At 38.9% G+C, this 21034-nt stretch overlaps 1 protein-coding gene across 13 annotated transcripts in view; it reads right to left on the bottom strand.

Moving 5' to 3' along the window:
• AFDN (afadin, adherens junction formation factor) overlaps positions 1-21034 on the bottom strand; it is a gene marked incomplete at its 3' end in the record, with an annotated part of 127361 nt that overhangs the window by 73083 nt on the left and 33244 nt on the right. For 8 of the 13 annotated variants that reach the window (XM_080941699.1, XM_080941707.1, XM_080941708.1 and 5 more), the window contains exons 2-6: positions 13833-14028; positions 10916-11031; positions 9267-9430; positions 7790-7950; positions 651-808 (exon numbers count right to left, since the gene is read on the bottom strand). In XM_080941699.1, coding sequence (XP_080797825.1) covers positions 651-808; positions 7790-7950; positions 9267-9430; positions 10916-11031; positions 13833-14028 — 795 coding nt within the window. The remainder of the gene's footprint in view (positions 1-650; positions 809-7789; positions 7951-9266; positions 9431-10915; positions 11032-13832; positions 14029-21034) is intronic. The other 5 variants (XM_080941705.1, XM_080941700.1, XM_080941703.1 and 2 more) reach the window with 2 other exon arrangements.

Genomic DNA, 21034 nt, shown 5'->3' with positions numbered 1-21034 from the left:
CATCAGATCCCATTACAGATGGCTGTGAGCCACCACGTGGTTGCTGGGATTTGAACTCAGGACCTCTGGAAGAGTAGTCAGTGCTCCTAACCACTGAGCCATCCCTCCAGCCCCCTTCAAGTCTTTCAACAGAGGATCACAGTAATGACTCGTCAAGGAGCTATCAGACCTTCAGCTTCACACCAGGACTGCACAACTGGACCCTCTATGTATGTGATCCCCACATCTTAGACCCAACAGCCACCAGGTTCTCTCACTCTCCAATGTGCAGCACTGCTGAGACTATTTTATTTATATATTATATAATTACACATACATAAATTGGTTATACTCCTCTTGACGTATGTATGCACAAAATAAAAATTGGAAGAATATCTATCAAAACTTTAATGATGAAGTTAATTTTGGTATAATAACTTTGGGTTACATTTTATCCAATTTATCTTTTAAGAACACAAATTCATTTTTATTACATTTGTTTATTATTCCTCTGTGTATGTAAGGGAGGGGGCGTGAATTTGAGTGAATATGTGAACACACACCAAAATTTAAAAAAAAACAAACAAAAAAAAAAGACAAACAAAAAACCAACCAATCCTTCCTTTCAATGCCAAGTCTTACCAAGGAGACATCGATTTGTAGTTACGTACCCGGGCAATGCAATAGTCCTTGGGGTTCTCTTTTTCCAGACCATACTTCTCCAAAGACTCCGCTACAGCAAAGTCTGCAGGATCTGTAGTGGACAGCAGGATTGTCTTGTATGGAATGTTGGGTTTTAAACTGTCTGCATATATTCTCAGTGTTCCACCTGAAGAAAAAATTGACATCTTTGAGCATATCTTCATTTTAGCCAATGACAGAGGCTGCTGACACTGACCACCACTAGGAAAGTACCAACTACAGTGGTGCAAATGCATCCAGTATGGACAGAGAGATGAGGAACTCCACACTGTTTTATGGTGCAGTTTTCCTCCCTCGTTCCCAACTTCCTCAACCCTGTAACCACAGACCTGCCCTCCAGTTCTACTTCTGAAGCTTTCATCTGAAGCAAACAGAGCCCAATACATCAAGGTTCAGTTCCACTACAGAAACCAGTATTTTAAAAGTGAGCTAGGACACAGAACACCTCAGGCACTAGTCCAAAGACTTCCATGAGGCACTTGCCACCATGGTGGGGCGATTCCAATCTTAGGCATTACAAACTAATTGTTATATGTAGGTATACAGTCAATTTAAGGGGCCTGGAGGTAGAAAGGACAATTTGGATTTCCTCAGGTGTTCTGTCGTTTCTATGTTCCCTTCCTAGTACAAATATACATATGCCGCATTATTGTCGATTTGACTCTTAATGTATTTTCTATTATAACTCATGGTTAGGAAGCCCTGAAACAAAGCAGGAATAGTGGCACAAGCCTTAATTCCAGCACTCCAGCAGAGGCAGGTGAATCTCTGTGAGTTCAAAGCTATATAGTGAGTTCCAGGATAGCCAAGACTACATAGTGAAACCCTGAGACATAGAAAGGAAAAGAGGGAAGGAGAAGAAGAAAGAAGGGAGGGAGGGAGAAGAGGGAGAAAGAGAAAGAAAAGGAGGAGGAAGAGAAGAAAGAGGAAGAAGAGAAAGAAGAGGAGAAAAAGAAAGAGGGGGAGAAAGAGGAATCAAAGAAAGAGGAGGAGCCCTAGAAGAAGGCAGCCAATGCATGTGCAGACTTTGTAACAGAAACATGACAGCACAGAGAGAAGTGGGCAGTGAAATGCCTACAGAAGACTTACCTGCTCAAGTACTAAATCTGAAGACAATGAAATGACCAAAATACTTGATATCAAAGGTCTACTTGTAAAAATGATTTTGAGAGGAAACAAGCAAGCAGATGAATGAAGGAAGAAAGTAAATCAATTCAAGCTCTAGCAGAGGACAGCGACATAAAACAGTACCTTGGATTGGTGAAATGACTCAGTAGCAGGGCACATGCAAGCAAACCTAATGACCTAACCCATGACTTCTGATCTTCACGTGTGCACTCACAAATCAAAGAAGTAAAACTTAAAAATTAGTTAAGTGTCAGCAAAACAAGAGATATTCAGCAAGGAAATTGCAATTTTAAAAATCAACTAACTAGAATATATCAGACACTTTTTGGATCAGCTACACTTTGAAGACATTTCAGAGTAGTGTTGTTATTTTTAAATGCTTTACAAGACCAGGAGCAAAGCCTGTGTTGTGTGGGCTTCCAAAACACAGCTAAGATAAGATAGTTGCATCATGTCCTAGGAAATTACAGCCTCCACCATCAGGCTCTGTCCCCAGCCTCATTCAAAGAATCTGCCACAGTACTCGCACACAGTCATAGTGGGCTAGCTATCAGGGTACACTTTTCTCATGGGTTTATTAAAACAGACAAAAATAGCGCAGGAGAGAGGCCTCCGAGGTTAAGAGCTCTTGTGGCTGTTTCAGAACACCCAAGTTCATTTCCCAGCATCACACAGGCTGCTCATGGCTCTAAGAGGCCTCAGCTCCCTCTTCTGGCCTCCAGGCAGCTGCACACATGCACAAATGCACTACTACATACATTTTTTTAAAACTGACAAAAATAACGAATCTAATAAATGAATAGTTGACTTCTTTAGCAAACAACTACTTTCCTGATATTTAGCTTACTAGAATTTCTTAGATATTATAAATATTAAAAATGGCTTGACTTCAACTATTCCTCTAATAAGCAAATTCTGCTTTGATTTTCTAATATTTTTCTCTCTTTATACTGGGAATTTTTTTTTCTTTGCTTATTCTCTTTTTGTTTGTTTTGCTTTGAAACGTGGTCATAGTTTGTAGCCCAGACTAGCCTAAAACTAACTCCGTAGCCCAGGTTGGACTCAGACTTGTGGCAATCCTCCTGCCTCAGGCTTCTGGGTGCTGAAATTATAGGCATGAGCCATCATGCTGACAAAACTTTTTGAACCATTTTTTTTCTTTGGACTTATACACACTACAGGAGGTATGTGCTCAACACTATGTGAGCTTAGCTCAAGTATTTAAATCTTTATATTTTCTTTACAATTTGCAACCTTCTTAAACTGTCCATAACAAATATCAGATTTTGTTTGTGAGATATTCTCTAATTATGTAGCTAGGCTGGCCTCAAACTAACAATCCTCCTGCCTCCGTCTCCTGAGTCTGAGAGTATAAGCACACACCACAATACCTGGTTGACTTCTCTTAGTGATGGCTTAAGAATCTGTCTGACCTGCTGTACTTTCTACCCAATGACTTTCCCATACATGGTGATAATACCTCCCTATCACACGGGTCACTTCTCTCCATCCCATTTACAGCTGACATTGCTGCTTACTCTAGAGCCAGTCACTATCTCTCCAAGTTCACCTTCAATAAAAGCCACTCTATTATAGGTCCTGATCTCATGCTACCTCTCAGTATTCTTCAGCTTTCTCTTTATGGCCTTTTAGGGTAGGGCAAGAGGTCAGAGGTCATGCTTTATGTGGGTGGTGTAGTAGTTCCATGGCTATGTTGGGTTTTAGCATAGTTCCCTCACAAGCATCCTACACTCTGCTTTCATGGCAATCTCTCCAAATCTGGGGCTGAGTCTAAACAGAAAAGTTACTAAGTCCCAACCTTAAAGCTCTTTGGCAGCTTATTACAAAATATAAGTAAAATTCCCATCAAGTACTGTCAATGACTATGAAAAATAAATTCTGGGGGAACAGGCCATCTGACATTCAACAAGCTTCCTATTTTCTTGAAAATATATCTCAATGTTGTATCAAGTCCACACACTACAAAATACTTTGTCTCCAGGAATGTTTTATCAATCAAGTTAAAAGCTGTCTCCTTCATGACTCATAGTCCTGAGCTCTTTCCTGAATGAATATTCCTCAGATAGAACCGTGGTCACATTTTCCAAAGCTCATTAAGTAACAATGTTTGATCCTTCCCATAGTGCAGAGGTATCTTCAGCCATGGCACATGGTTAGTGTGTGGTAAGTTTTTCTGAGCACTCCTTTTGTTACCTCTACTCTTATTTCCCTCTGGCCTTCTAAATCCCTTTTTTTAATAGTGTTTCTTTCAAGACAGGGTTTCTCTACAGACCAGGATGCCTCAAACTAAGAGATCTGCCTGTCTCTACCTCCCAAGTGCTGGAATTAAAGGCATGCACCTCTTTTTCTATGCATAGATTTTGGTTCATGACAGGATAAGACAGTATACAGAATCCTTAAACAAAGTCCTTTGCCAGAATAGTTATGAAACAAGAAGTCCTCATTCTTCTCAATTCTGTGTTTTTCTGAGCAGGTCTTAGTATGTAGTCCTTAAGACCTAAAACTGTCTCAGCCTCTGTTGTGGTCTGAGTGTAAAATGTCTCAGGTGTTTGGATACTTTGGTCAGCAGATGGGTAGTGTTGCTAGGCAATGTTGCCAAACCTTTAGAAAAGTGGATTCTCACTGGAGGACACTGCCTGCTGGACAGAGCATTGAGGCTTTAGAGCCCGCCCTCCCTCCCCCCTTTCTGTTCATTCTTTGCTTTTCCAAGTGCAACAGGACTAGCCAGGCCCCTGCTCGCACTATCCTGACTACTGCCATGTATCCCTCACCATGATAGACTGTATATCTTTGGAACTGTAGTTAAAATAAGCTGTCAAGGTATTTTATCACAGCAATGTGGGAGAAACTATGACAGTACTAGGCTTATAGTTATACACTCCCATACCTGGTTTGTAGTTTTGGTTTCTCGTTTTCTTTTACAATCATTAATACTACATTCCTATAAAGTATACAATTAAGACTCAGTTTCAAGCCATTTGTCTTAGTTAGGGTTTTATTGCTATGAAGAGATACTGTGATCAAGGCAACTCTTGTAAAGGATGACATTTAATTGGGGTTGGCTTACAGTTCAGACATTTAAGTTTATTACCATCATGGTGGGGAACATGGCAGCATGCAGGCAGACATGGGGCTAGAGAAGGAGCTGAGAGTTCTATTTACATCTTAACCCACAGGCAGCAGAAGGGAACTATGTGCCACACCGAGAGGAGCTTGAGTATGTATCTGAGACCTCAACAGCTCCACAGCGACACGCATCTTCCAACAAGGCCACACCTCTAACAGTGCTACTCACTGTGCCAACTTTCAAATGCATGAGCCTATAAGGCCCACACCTATTCAAACCAGCACAGCATTAAAGGCTGAATCAAGAATACAGTGCTGAGGCAGCGAGAGGCCTACTTCCCGTCATGGCTCCAGCCTAGTGAAACCTTGCAATCACATACACTATATAGTCATGGGGCAGAAGCAGGTGACCCTGCCTTATAGGACATAGTCTGTGAAGTCGACTCTTTAAATGAGACCACTGACAAAACACAACACAGTACATAGTAGATGAGTGCTGTAACTGTAACCTGGAAAGCAGTAAAATCCTCTCACTCAACTTGGATGAGAGAGAAAAGGTCTATAATAAAATGAGTTTTCTCAACATTAGCTATTGTTTAAAAAAAAAAAAAAGTCTATAAAGAAGACTTTTTGTACATCCTAACATCACAATCTTTTCACTATCAAGTAAGCTAGTTTCTACTATACTGAAGATGGCACTGCAGGACCCAAGTACCAAGTACCTGAAGGTGCCGTTGTAAGAGACATTAGGTGATGACATTAGGACATTAGACTAAACTTTTGGGGGTAAGATGAGATTAACAATATAGCTCTAATACAATTATTTCTCTCTGAAACTCAAGATGGTTATCCTATTATTTTTAAGAAGTGAAACTGCCTCATAATAAATTCCTGCTTTGATAGCAAGTATTTTCTCTGCTGGACACAATTTCCAGTTAGTTATAAGTCAAAGTTTTAACAAACAGTTAAAAATCCACAGAACCAATATATAGGTCAAACAGTGCTACTATTTCAGGTCTCTGTATCATACCTACTTCTTATAGACATGAAGCAACTGTCAGGTACAGGCAGGAAAGCCCTGTGCTCTGCCACCTGCACTGCTTTGTACAGCAACAGAAGCCAAAGTCCTTTAAATGTACTTCATCTATAAAGTCGAAAACTCTAAAGAAAATAAAACTCAAATATAAACCAACATGCAATTTGTCATATAAATAGAAATTAACTATGTGTTAAAACAACAATTCTGACTTATGTCTTTGAAAGTAAACACACACATAATTTCATAAAACTTTAAAAATTTTTTCAGAATCATAATAATAAAAAAAACTAAGGTGGTGGGGGTGGGGGCTTACTACATAGCCCTGGCTGGCCTTGACCTCACAGAGATCCACATACTTCTGCTGGGATATCAAAGGAAGGTACCACCACACTTGAACACAAATCTTACTTTTATTTTGACACTACTATTATTTATTAACATCATTAGAAAGTAAGAATCTAATTGCAGAAGACATTCAGGCTCTCTAAAGTTGTAATAGTTTAAAGAAAGGATTACTTGAGAAGTATCTCCCAGGCAAAGGAGTAGATACCTCCATTCCCCATGAAACAAAGCCAACCAAGACCACAGGGACCACCACCGGGCTCCAGGTGTGACTACCATAAACAGAAAGGAAACAGTTGCAGTGGGCTGAAAAGTGTTGGTAAGTCTTAAACCCAGGAGATCATGAAAAAGTTTTAATAATCATGGGTCAACTTCAGAGGACACTGAAGTAAATTATTCCTGCCACATTACTAGCTTGATCTGCACCTGCATCTACATCCTAATCAAGGAAACAGAAAATAGATGAGAAAACAGTAATGAACACCAAAGGATGTTACCCGATCCTATGAGACAAATTAACATAATGCCTTAGGGTCTCTATTGTTGCAATGAAGACCAATGTTAGTTTAACAGTTGTCAATCAACTACTGAAGGGTAGTCAGGACAAGAACCTGAAAGCAAAACCAGAGACTATGGAGAAATACCGCTTACTTCTTATGGCTTTGCTCAGCCTACTTTCTTATACAACCCAGTACTACTTACTACCCAGGGGTGATACCACCCACAGCAAGCTGGGCCATCCCACATCAATCATTAATCAAGACAATTCCCAAGAGACTAACCAACAAGCCAATCTTACAGAGTTATTTCTCTATTAAGACTCCCTCTTCCCAGATACCTCCAAGTTTGTGTCAAGTTGACAAAAGTCAACTAACACAGCTAAGTTTTAAAAGACAAACCAACAGGAAAAAAAAAAAAAAGAAATAAACTAAAGGGAACTCTAGAATGAGAGATTTACATGTATGACTCAATCTTGATCATGATCATGTGCGTGTGTACCCATGTGTTTGTGAAGAAAAAAATATCAAGAGTAATCAAAGAAAGCTTAAACAAGCACATGGCTGAAGGAGCAGCTGTCAGGTGTTTTGTATGTGATGATGGTCTTGGAGATTTACTATGAATCTCTGCCCTTTGTGAAAATGCATGAACATACTTACAGGGGAACTAGTAAGTTTGCAATTTGCTTCAAAATAGTAGTAGTTTGGGACTGAGAGGGAAAATGCATAGTGAAAAAGAGAAGAATATGAGCTAATAATTTTCAAAATTGTGGTAGTTATCTTTTGTATATATTAAACATTTTCTGGGTTGAAGGCAGTGGGGGAGAAGAGCCTCGTTGGTGAGTCACTTGACTAATGCTAACTCTCAGTGAAAAGAAGTCTATGTAAGGCATACACAGACATATTTGCTATCAAAAGGCTACTTCATCCACTTGCGCGGTTTAAGAAATACATATATAAAAGAGTGTAACAGAATACACTTTACAGTGAATATTCAGAAAACAGCTCTATGTACCGGAGTCAGGCCGCCCATCTGAGCTCCGAAACTCTTGCATTCTCTTCTCCAGTTTTTGCTGCCGCCGCCGTTTCATAACAACTTCAGGATTAGAAATCGTTCGAGTAAAGCTGGTCTCAGGCATGTCTTTGTAAACTTCAGCAGCCAGTCGAGAATTCTCACTGTAAGGAAAAAGATCACCACCGACATTTTAAACTTTTTTCCTATTAGAAATACAGGTATCACAATGGCAAATGACATGTCTGCATCTGTTCCCTAATAGGTCTATTGTATACTAGTTACCATGTGCAAATTACCATGAGATTAAAAATATAGTTTCTCTTAATATAAATGCATAGACTAAGAAATCTGTAACTGAACTTTTATTTTTACATAACTCAGCTGTCTGGTGATCATGAACAAAAAGAAGAAAAAAGAAACTGTATGGATCATGCATTTCAGTTTCTAGCTGGACTGCACAGTTCAGTCTCTAGTAGGGCTGTGCTAGAACACGGCAAACAGTATTACAGCACAGCATCCCAAATACAAGAAGCCAAACTGAAAACCCTTACTTAAAATCATAGTAAATCTTAAAGAATATAAATTAAATAGCATGACTGTTTTTAACACTTAAGGATCCACCAACATCTACTTTCCTGAAGTTAAACTTTCATAGGGAGACTGTTCCAACAATTTCTGCAAAGGAACCAACTATACAAAGTCATGGGCAGAAAACTGGATATAAGGTATGATGAAAAAAGCTAAATACTTTAATAAATTTTAGTGATATCAATATGTAACCATAAAATAATTCATTTAAAAATGAGCTGCACTTTAAGCTATCAGGTTAAAGGATATAATTCATTTTCTACACCAAATACTGTAAAGATAAACCAAGGGAAGAACAAGCTACACGGTGTGAGCTGAGATGTCTCCTTTTCTAGGATGTGTTCCGTCTCTTAGATGACTACATGAAATAAATCCACTTACTGCTATTCACAAGCATTATAAGCATCACCTCCTAGGAGGGTGATCCATAATGAGGATATTGCAATGGAATGTGGAAGCCAAGGTACATCTGAGTTTGAGAAGGAAAATCTGCTTTGCTCCCTAGTCCCGCCACTTCTGATCAGTTTATAAGTGCTAAATATGGAACCACGGTTGCCTCTGGGACTAAAACTTCAGAAGTAAGTTTCAAAGGACTAGCTGAAAAAAGAATCTGAATGTGGTGATATGTTCAGGGTGGAAAAGTTAACTAGCGTATGCATAGAGGGAGCAGAGTCTTCCCCTGAGATATAGGCACCGGCTAATAGAGCAGGAGGCCATGTTTAAACAAGGCTCTCCAGTTTCCCTGGAGGACTTCAGGTTTCCATAGCAAGCCTGACAGGACAGTCTCAGTCACTGTGCCACCAGTTACCAATAACTGAGTTAAGATTGGTGTATTAGATACACCTGGCTTGTAGCTCAGAGTGACAGAAATACTTCCAGAAAGACCTACCCGTCATCCCCTTGAGAAGGCCTTTCTTCCTTATCAGAGACTTGTCTCATCGCCTCCTTCTCTCTCTTCTTTTTTTCCTTCTTTTCTTTCTTCGAGAGAGTTCTTTTGAAGTTCTGAATAACACCTTCTTTCTCCTGCTTTTCAGGTCCATTACTCTGAGCCTTCTGGTAAAAGTAATATTATCACCACACTGACCATACCCGGGAATCGAACCAGGTTCCTTAGGCTTTGCTGCAGCGTCCCCATCACAAGACATGGATAACAAACAAGCAAACTCAAGGGACCCCGGAGACTAATGCACTCCACACCTTGACTGAGCTGACAGTCACATTGTAACATTTGTCACACCAAGTAAACTCACATGCAACATGGATGTATTTCACCACATGTCAACTTCACCTCAATTTAAAACTAACAAGAAAACAAAAACCCAAACTCAACATAGAAAATAAGAGAAGGGAATCCAGTGAAGATATAGAGGCAAGGAGTCTACTGAATAAATAGGTGTTTTCTAAAACTACGAGTATTAGCCATAGCGGTAAGTTGGTTTTCGTGAACCAAAGTTGTATTTATTTATGGAAAAAAGTGTCTGATTTATTTTCTAGATCTTGTTTATTAGTTGCTTATTTTAGTTAGTTTGAATGACAACCTACAAAGTTGGCCTGCTAATACATAAAGCTACATTGTTTTTAAGTAGCTTAATAAGTAAAGAAGAAAAATAATAGTTATGGTATATAGAGGAGTGGGAAAAACCTTTCTTTGTTCTAAGTGAATACAAGGGAGCTGCCCCAACTGAAACCGAGAATAAACATGGATAGGAAAGCCATGGCCCATTTCTACTTTACATACATCTGCCACAAATGCAGCTAGGGCCCAGAATCCAGAGACAAGAAAGGCCAAGAGCACAGCTGTGTAACTATACAGGGTAGCACGCCACACGGACATAAAACAACAGGTAACTCTGCTGCTATGCAGTAGCAGCATTTTTACAAGGGGGGAAATTTAGAAGGTTATTTTTAGCCTCTGTATTTTCTGCCACTTGCTAATACCAAAATACTGCATGATGTCACTCAATTTAGCACAGGACTGCATATTTTCAAGTTATATCAATGTAGTAGATCAGCTGTCTCTTGCCACCGGGACTTCCCCATCAAAGTGTGAGGCAAAAACAAACTCTCCTTTAAGTTGCTGTTGTCAGACTATCTTATCACAGCACCAGGAGAGGAACCTACACACATTCTATCATGCCATGCAAAGAGTCCAGGAGAGTATTCTGATTCCTAATCTTGAACATGTAATATGAAAATGCTTTAACTGTGCCTTAAGAAGGCACATGAAACTAGGTCCCCAACACATCCTATAGGAGCCATCGTGCTTTTATAATGTAGAAGAAAGCTGAAAATGATAAGCTCATTATCAGTTCTGCCTCAACAGCACCTAGAAGTCTTCTCTGGAAAAGTGAGGAAGGATGACTGGGTGGCCAGGTGAGATAAGGGATGAAACAGGTCCAACAGGCTGCTTTTCGTATGTGCTAGGAGGAGGTGAGGGACTACAGAAGAGAAGCAAAGACAAGACACAGGGTAAGCTCCGTCCACTCCACTGACCCAGCCCTGGGCTGCAAGTGGCACAGACATGGGGACTGCTCCCACCTTGGCAGGAATGGCGTCATTCTCATTCTTAAGGACGAATCTACCCTCCCGATCATCTTTGTTCCAATTCAACTGTACAACTAGAGGTTTCTCATCAATGTCCAATCTTCTTTCTTCTTCAAAACATGAAATGAAAAGAAGAACAAGCCGTGGTCATTTCCTGGAATGAGCACAATATTGGCCATATGACATACATTTAACTCTATGCACATAAAACACTTTAGTGCTTCAACTACCTGCTGAGACTGAAATGTATTGTTATCATTTTCAATCAGTTTTGATTAGTTCAGCACCTTGTTGCTACTGTTCTACCATGCTGGTTCACGGACCATGTGAAATGTATTGTTAAAAATGTTATACCAGTTTAAATTAGATCAACATTTTATTGCTAGTGGGTGTTTTATCGCCATACACCCAGAGCCGGACACCAACCAGGAAAGAACACCTCCTTTATTCAGATCTGAGAAAAGAAGAGAGATGTAGGTTTCTATATATTAATCTATCTCATATTCACCTAGAGAATGAAATCATGTTAATAGTATATATAATCTACTGATTAATAAGAAGTTCCTTATCTTGAAAGGGCAATGAGGCATCACCTGTTTCAAATAACTGAGCCTTGCTTTCAGTGAAACACTCTTTCTCTCTCTCTGCATGTGCTCCCTACCCCCAACAATATTAAACAGACAGACAATCAAGTAAAAGTTCCCCTGATGACTGAAGCAAGGTTGGACCTGGGATTTAGCCCATAGGAACAAAGCAGACAAGAGAGATACCCAGCAATAACTGGCCACAAATGAGCTCTGGTATGTCCAACTGGAGCAGGACTGTCTTTAGTGCCAGACTAGATGCTAAAGAACCCCTGGCTTCAATAGGGCTTCTGGTCAATAGCAGTCTGCTGCAAACCCTGTTAGTATCATGTGAATGAGAAAGAGAGTCTGTGTCAGAGAAGTTCACCAAGTTCAGGGGACACAATGCTCATGAGTAGTAATTGTGATCAAGAATGAAAAGAATAGCTTTCTTTTCATTTATATGTACTATTTTTCTGAACAAGCCTTTGTTAAATACTTACCAGCATCTGAATCTACATAATAAATGGAAGTCTATGCATTTCTTTGGCCTAGTGATACATGTGCCATTAGCAGATCACTGAGGTAATACAGATACAAGTAGACAGCTTGCCTAGTATACAAGTGACCCTGGCTTCCAGCCACATCATGAAACAAAGAGAACAAGGAGAAAGATAAAGAGCAAATGAAGGGAGCAGAGAGGTTTCTGGAAAAATCAAAGCTAAGTAATTTTCAAAATCATGTAACCAATCTTTATTATTCCAAATCCCTTATTGGTGGTATTCAAATAAACAAAGGGCACAAACAGTTTCCTTTTCTTTGAAACCTAGTAACAGAGATTTGCAGGGAAGGAAGAATTCATCTCCAAGAAAATCATCCCAAACTGGAAACACCCTCTACAACTGACTTTAGTCTGTTAGTTAGCAGGAAATATGCTCACAGCCATAAAGTAATAAACAAACATGGATCATTTTCTACGTTCCAAAAAAAGGTGTGTAATCCAAAGAAAGTTGTAATACACTTGAAAATCCTATCCATCAAATATATTTCAGTCTTATTTCTAATGTGCAAAGAAAGCTGTGTACATAAAACTGAAGGAAAATCTATTTTTTTTTTAAAAAAAAAACTTCACAGCTGGCATTTAAGAGGTACTGGGTCGACCATAATTCTTGTCAGCAGTGTTTGTTGTACTTCACACAAGATATGTCACTACACATTTCCAAATGTGCCTATAAAATATTTGATTTTGCATTTCTAGTCAGCTCAACTTGTAGTATCAAGTTGCAAGATGTTTTTATTAACTACTATTAGCAATTTCCTGAAAAAAAATCTCCATCTCAGAGAAAAGCACATTAAGACACAGAATCTGCTAAAGGGATATCAAATACTCCATCCTACAGGGAAGCTCCTTAAGCTCAGGAAGTAAACAAGTCAACAGCTTCAGGAAGTCCCTAAAGCTGATCAGAATCTCTAAGCTACCTACCTGCCCAAATACATGTAAATAGTAAGGAATGCTGGAACACTCTCACACGAACTGAGCTAAGGCCCAGCGGAACCACCTGGAAGAAGCAGAGACCAACCATACTGACCAAAAAGGACAAGCTCCAATCTGCTGAGATGTATGGTGTGCTGCAGGCCAGCTTTCGAGAGTCACCCCCCATGTTGGAACAGGCTTTTTGTGGTGCAGCTGACTTTGAGTCATTTCTGCATCTGTATGTAACCCCTTATTCATATCCCTCTAAATAAAACTCACTGCTTCAAAAGTAATTGGACTTTGGTGGTGTCTGTACTTTGGTCTGTTATTGATTCTCTACCTAGCATGAATAAAAATTTCTTCATGTCTCCCCAGTAATAATCTTACACAACAACTGCTAATGTTAAAACAAGCAGAAATTACAAAACCTATAAATAGGAGGTTTTTCCTCAAAATGTCCTGTTGTTCCCAAGAAATGATTTAAAAATGTGCTGTGAACATGTTTTACAAAATGCAGAAATATGGTGGTAAGACCCCTGACCTGATCTTCAGAGATCTGAGTTATAAGCAGTATGACAGTGACCTACACCCAAGATTCCTTCCAAACGCACACAATACCACTAATATACAAGACACTCAGATCTCTTGGATGACTCATTTTAATTAGATATTAACGAACTTATTTTGAGGAAATAATCATATATAAAATGCATTCATCCTAATTTCTAATAAATGTTATATGCAAGAACTTGAACATGTCAAATCTTTAAAAAGTTTACCATCCTGTCAATCACTGTTGGGTGAAGAAAAGAAAGAAAAGGAGATGAGCAGTAGCAAGTGGTTAACCCCAGGTCAGGACACAGCCCTCACTGACCTCCACTGACGTGCACTTCATAGAGGGAATACTTGGGAGAGGAGAGCATTCGCATGTCAGGGCGGAACTTCTCTGCCAGTGTTTCAATCACATCTTGAGTGGTTGCTGTGCTAGAGACCCGAATACATTTTGTTGCAAAGTTCCCAGCAGCTTTATCTTGAAAATAAAATCTCATGACTCCATGAAACTCCAAATCCTACAAGAAAACAAAAAGATGTTATTAGAAAAGTTATTCTGAAATGCTCATCTTTTAGTAAAAATGAAAAGTCTACTATCACTTTTCTTCAAATGTTTACCATGAACATCTTAGATGTTCCCAATCCTGCCACAAATTATAATCAATGACATTTTAAACTAATTTTCTATATGAATTATCACACTAAATAAATAATACATTTTAGATGTCTCAGAATCTTATGGAAAAAGACCATGGTGGAATTCGCATGCTCCTCCTGACTCTAAAGCATGCTGAAGCTCATGCAATTGTGAGCTTTCTTCAATTTCTTAATACATCCAACAACTTCCAACAAAATTCTGAGTGGTGTTTCTAAGTGTAGGTTGTACACATGTCTCTGGCAGGAATAGACTTAGCTATCAACATCATACTCTCTTCTTTCTGTTTACCCTTTGTGTCTAATTATTAAATTTAAAACCAACTAGGGTTAAATCAAAGTCTTTTTCATCTGTGTATCTGCTGAAAGGGGTGGCTCACAAGCACAGCACAGCGCCCCTGTTGAAACCAGAGGACAACTTCTACTGTGGTAGTCAGCTCTGTCCACCATTCTCCTGGTATAGAGGGAGCTATGTTGTCAAGTTCAGTACCAAATACCCTTCCTTACACACTGACCTGGTACGGACCTGTGGGAATTTTCCCTTCTCTCAAAAGTCAAATTCTCTCACTCAATGACTAATAAGCCTCTCCAGTTCTCCACAGCCCACAATCTTTTCTGCAGTTATTAAAGAATTTTTTAATTACTCATTTAATGAACAAAAAGGAGTCTCTGAATGGAGTTATTAACAAGTGGAGTTAACAAGTCTATAGACAGGAACTGAAGCCAAAAAAAAAAAATGAAGCAGTCAAGTGTATTTCTAGCCTAGAGTTTTCCTGGTTTGTTCAGACTTAGGCTCTTAAGTAACCTTCCTAGTGTGTCAGTGGAAGACCACACTAACCATGAGGGGAAGAAGGCCAGCAGGGATGGGATGAGGGCTGGTAAAGTAAGAGCAGTTAGCACTTTTAAGTGGAGTCATGTTAGCTCAAACTGCTCTGGCTCTTCCTGAAATTATAGCAATTGCCTCTTTGGATTGGAACAATAACAGAGTATAGCTAACATGCCTATTAAATATTGCTGTTAGTATATTACCCTGGAAGTCTATCAGAATACATGTGGAATAGGTCCCTGAACCAAAACCTGAAAGAGAACATTTCTAACATTAACTTGTAATACATACCAACCTTTGTACTCAATACTCTTAAATGTTACTCATTCCACTCTTTGTCTGCTACAGACCCCCTCCCACCCTCTAGCCTACTGGACTCAAAATTTAAGTATCTTCCACTTCAGATTCTGGTCCCTTATCTACAGATTTCTTAGACACCCCCAAACACACACACACACACCATCATTATCATCATCATAATAAATTAAACTACATATAGTTAAGTTTCTAAATAGAAGTTATATTTTCACCCCAAGTTTGTAAGACTTTACTGTCAGCCTGAATTTATATTTATATCACACTGACAACTCTCAAATGTCCCAAACATTTGCACAACTGTCCTGTGTATCCAAAAGCTCTAATAGATTTCACACCATAAAAGCAAGTAAATGTGCATGGTACTTAACCATTCTGCTACAGCACTGTTGTACCATTTATAATAATAGAAAAGTCAGAGGTACCTAAGTCAAGAAGAAATCAGTTTCCCTGAGAACTGTCAACAAGTAATCCAAACCAACAGGTATTAAAGAGCCAAAACCCAGCAAACAAAGCAAAACAAGCCCCACCCAGACACAGTGCTGTCACTAGTAAGTAGGCAAGGAAGGCATGCTCTCTAACATCCCAAGGAGAACCAGATACAAACCACTGCACTGTCCTCATAGTATGTTATGTACTGCCCCACCCTTCAGAGAAAGGAAACTCAAGTATAAATCTCACTTATTGACCTTCCAAAGGCCACAATATAAAAGAAAAAGAAGTAAACCCAGGAGAATGAGGGGACACTGATGTCCTTACTGGGCACCACACTCCAGGGGAGTAAGGGGACACTGGTATCCTCACCCAAAGCTACACTCCAGGGAATAAGGGTCATTAGTGTCCTCCCCACAAAGCCACACTCCGGGCACTTCCTGCTGATGTTTGTAATCAAACATTTCTCAAGGTCTTGTCAAGCTGAAGTAAAATAGCCTATAAAAAGTTTGAACATGACTTCAATTAATACTGTGTAAGTGTTAATTGGTAATTTAGTTTCATGTTCCACAAGAATAGCCAGGTATACTTAAAGCCAGAACAGTCCCTTAATACTTAAGATTAACATTCTGTTCAGTTACTCAGTCAATCCTAAATCTGGCTGCTGTCAATAAGTCTATCAATTTTATCAAACCAAAAAGTGATTTAAAAAAAATCTATTCTTGAGGCTAAAAATTGAATTTCTAGTAACCCAATGGACAAATTGTAATGATTATTATAATTAACATACAATAAAAGACTTACTAAATGTTGAGTATTAAAAATTTTACACTTAATTACCAATCTAAGAGTTGAGTTCTTTCTATCAGCAGCAGCATTAAGTGGGGAAAACAGAGGAGTTAAATATACCGACCACAGAAACACAGCTTCTGCCCCTGCTTCCAAAAGCACTATGCCATCTAAATAGAATTATGATAGTAATTGTTTTTCTTTGGCCTTACATTAGATATAAAAAAAATCTTAAAGGAAACAAATGAATGGGGAAAAAGACACCTGAAGCCCAGAAGCTAGACACTCCAGTTTTCTTATTTAGTTTTAAAAACAAAACAAATAACCCTGGTGCTGAACAAAGAGAGAGGGCTCAATTCCCAGCACCCACATGACAGCTCACAACTGTCTATAACTCCAGTACTAGGAGAGTTCACACCCTCACACAGACATACACGCAGGCAAAATGCCAATGCACATAAAAAAAAAAACAAAATTTTAAAAAATCCTAGTGTGTACAAGATCTACTTTACTCCCCAATACTGTAAAAACAGTGGCCAGGCATACTGGGGCACTTCTGTAATCTCTGAACTCAAAAGGCTGAGGTAGAAAAGAATTGCTCTTTGAGTTGAGCAGGTTATGTAATAAGTTCTAGGCCAGCCTGTACACTATGAAAAACAGACATCACTACTCAATAAACTTGGGGGGGGCATACGGGTATGTGCATATGTGTGCATACATTGCATGTCTGTGGGAAGAGGACAGACAGAGGTCAAGGATCATTTCCTACACAGCTCTCTACCCAGTTAGGCTATAAATAGTTGTAAGTTACTAACTTCTGGCCTTCTATCATTTTATATATTAAGAAAATATTTTCCAGTATTCATTGTTTAGTACTTCTGAAAGATGACAACTTTGGATCGCTTCAACAAGTATTCTGCCTGTAATGGTTAATCTCAACTGGCAGTTTGGGGAAATCTAGAATCACCTAGCAGGCAGACGTTAGCTGAGGTGAGGGGTAGGGAAGAAAGGGAGGAGAGGAAAAGGGAGAGGGAAAGAAGAGAGAGAACACACAGGAAAGCACAGTAAATCCCACCACAACTTAGGAGAAGGGACAAAGATCAGGACTCAAAACCCTATGGAATGATTTAAAAAAAAAAAAAATCCATATAAGACTCCTATGGACCAGGTGTGGTAGCTGGCTCAAACCCCAGCTAACAGGAGACTGAGGATAAGGACTGGGCTACACTGACTTCAAACCAGCCAGAGCTACTGAGTAAGTCCCTGTCCTGAACACATACCTCTCATATTGTAACACAAACAACAAAATATGTCCAACTTGTATCACTGAGGTATATTTATGATTCAAAAACCGACCAAAATTTCAATTTAAAAAAATAGGCCAAAAAAAAAAAAAAAAAAGAAAAAGAAAGAAAAGAAAACTAAAAATGTCAAGAACTATCAAAATGGTAGATAAGCTCTTAAATAGACAAAATGATGAACCACTCTAGTCATGGCAAAACCATCTCAATACAATACAACAAACAGTAAAAAGTCTTTCCTCAACCACCTTAGCTGGTAAACATCCAAAAGGTCTAACAGCATACTTTATTAGTGGGGCTGATGAAGAGAGAACATAGTAAAGGAGCAGACTAACTGTGTTTTACAAAAAATTCATATACACTAGCACAGCAATTGTACTTTTGTGGACCTACCACCAAGGAGAGGATACAATGCAAAAAAAAAAAAAAAAAAAAAAAAAAAAGTTAACTGCCTAAGGACCTAAAGAAAAGATTCAGGTACATGGGTATGTGATGGTTTGAATGAAAATGGCCCCCACAGACTCATAAGGAATGGAATTTTTGGAGGTGCGGCCTTGTTGGAGAGAAAGTGTGTCACTGGGGGTGGGCTTTGGGCCCACAAGCTCACAAGCTCAAGCCTGGCCTAGTGTCACTCTCTCTTCCTGCTGCCTAGGGATGCAGAACTCCTCAGTTCCTTCTCCAGCACCAAATAAATCTGCAGCATGCAACCATGCTTCCCTTTGAGGGAAGACCCCATTGAGCAGCAGACTCAATGTTTGACTTCATAAGAGTCAGTGAGTGGGACCAGGCAGGGAGACAGCAGCAGTCCTCTGAATCCCTCAGAGACGACTGTAGCCTAGAACTGAAAGTAGCTTTTCATCAACGTTTTCCCACAGCAACAGAAAACATAGCAGAAGAGCAAGCATTACAAAAGGCTATTACAAAAAAAGCAGGAAACACACACAGCATCCATTGGACTGTATTCATCAGTGGGGGAGAAGCATGTTTTCTAATTATACCTCATTACATGGCTTTATTTTGGGAACTATGAGATTATTTTTAAAAGGAAAGAAAAAACAAAATGCGATCACTTAAAAGATTCAACCTAAAATGAATGTACATAATAAACAGATCACATTATCACAAAGAAAATCATTTCCAAGTGATCTTAGAAAATGAGGTTTAGGCTTACACTCCTGGTTGAGGAGGATAATAAATTCCAAACCAGCCTGGACTCCTAGGGAAACCTTGTCTCAGAAAGCAGTCTTGGGCTGAAGAGATGGCTCAGCAGTTAAAAGTACTCACTGGCTGCTCTTCCAGAGGACCTGGTTCAGTTCCAACAACTATACAGTGGCTCACAACCATCTACAGTGGAATCTGATGTCCTCTCTTCTGTCATGCAGGCATATGTGCAAATACAGAACATACATACATTTTCTTTAAAAAAAAAAAAAAAAAAAAAAAAAAAAAGACGACCTTCCTGTTTTGAAATAGATGTCTAGCCAAATTTATCATAACCTGCATTTAGAGTTAAATAAGTAAGATTACTCTTTTGTGTAGTCATATTTATTTTTATACTTTCCAATATTATACATTCTTCTCATCCTTTATAGTGACACCTATTTTGAAAATACAGTTTTAAAATACACAGGTAGCAATTTTGAGCATAAAATTAGTCATTGAACATTGGGTGATAACCAATTATCTTGATATTTGAAATGTAAATTGACATTTGTATTTAATTTTAACTTTCTAAGATATACCCAAAAACAGAAAATGAAAACAGAAAGAGACATTAATGGTATATAAAATATTTTTTTACTTCACAATTACAGACCAATGGTTCTATACCCCTGCAGGTCAAGATCCCTTTAGGGGTTATCTTAGTGTTTTATTGCTGTGAAAGAGATACAATGACCAGGACAACTCTTGTAAAGAAAAACATTCAATTGGACTGATTCACAATCTCAGAGGTTTAACCCATTATCATCATGACAAGAAGCATGACAGCATGCAGGCAGACATGGTGATGGAGAAGGATCTGACAGTTCTACATCTTGATCTACAGGTAGCAGAAGACTGTGTGCCACACTTGGCCTAGTTTGAGCTTAAAAGCTCAAAGTCAACCTCCACAATGACATACTTTCTCCACAAGGCCACAATGCCTAACAGTGCCAATCCCTATGAGCCAAACATTCAAACAGATAAGTCTATGGGGGCCATTCCTATTCAAACCACCACAGGGGTTGCCTAAAACCACTGGGAAACACAGACATTTGCATTACAATTCATAAGAGTAACAAAAAGTAGCAGCAAAAATAATTTGTGGTAGAGGATCACCACAGCATGAAGAACTGTATTAAAGGGCCACACTTGAGAACCACTGATGCAGACATTTTCAAAGTTACGTACTGAGTCTGTAGTTTGGAGCTTTATGAATAATTAAATTGTAATGAAGAGATGAAAAGCTAATTTCATGATTCTAAAAACTAAGCCTTCCTTAAGCTAATGTTAAATTAAAAGAAACCACAACTTAAAAAAAAAAAAAAAAAAGGTTCCTGTTTTCTATGTGGACTCACAGAAACAGGAGAATAATAATAATATATTTTGTTTCTTTCACTATGTTCATGTATCTCTGGTATGCAATGTATTTCTTGAATAAATATTGTTTGAGTAAATGAGTGGATGGGGACTTTTGTTTTGTTTTTAAGTCAACCTGTAGAGGTAAGCAGACGCTACCCCAACCTTACATACCTGACATACCTTCCTCATGTATAAGGACCAAAGCTGTAAAAAAGATACTGTTAAAATCTAGGTCAGAAAAGTAATGAGTTTCAGCAACAGTGTTATGTTAGGAAAGTAGAAAGCTCTCCATGACTGGCTCCTTTCAGAAGTACTCAGCACCAAAGACACAGAAATAAAGACTGCAACCTGCTGAATCTTAGAATACACAAAATCCCACATGTTCATGGTAATACTAAAGACAAACAGAAAGGGCAAAATCAAGATTGGTAATGAAGGCACATAAGCAAATAAAGTAAAACAATGTATCTTGCTTTCCTACAGCTTAGACCACAGCTTGTCAGACTGTGGGTGTGGCCTCATGTGGGCTCTGACTGAATGTGGGGGACACAGGAAAATTTGGCCACAGTTACTGTTTATTTGGACAAAGACTCCTACTATGTAGCCCTAGCTAGTCTGAAACTTGCCATATACAGCAGGCTAGGA

This window comes from Micromys minutus (genome assembly GCF_963924665.1).
Source record: "Micromys minutus genome assembly, chromosome: 30".
Lineage (NCBI taxonomy): Eukaryota > Metazoa > Chordata > Mammalia > Rodentia > Muridae > Micromys > Micromys minutus.
This window is presented reverse-complemented; position numbering and strand designations above follow the sequence as displayed.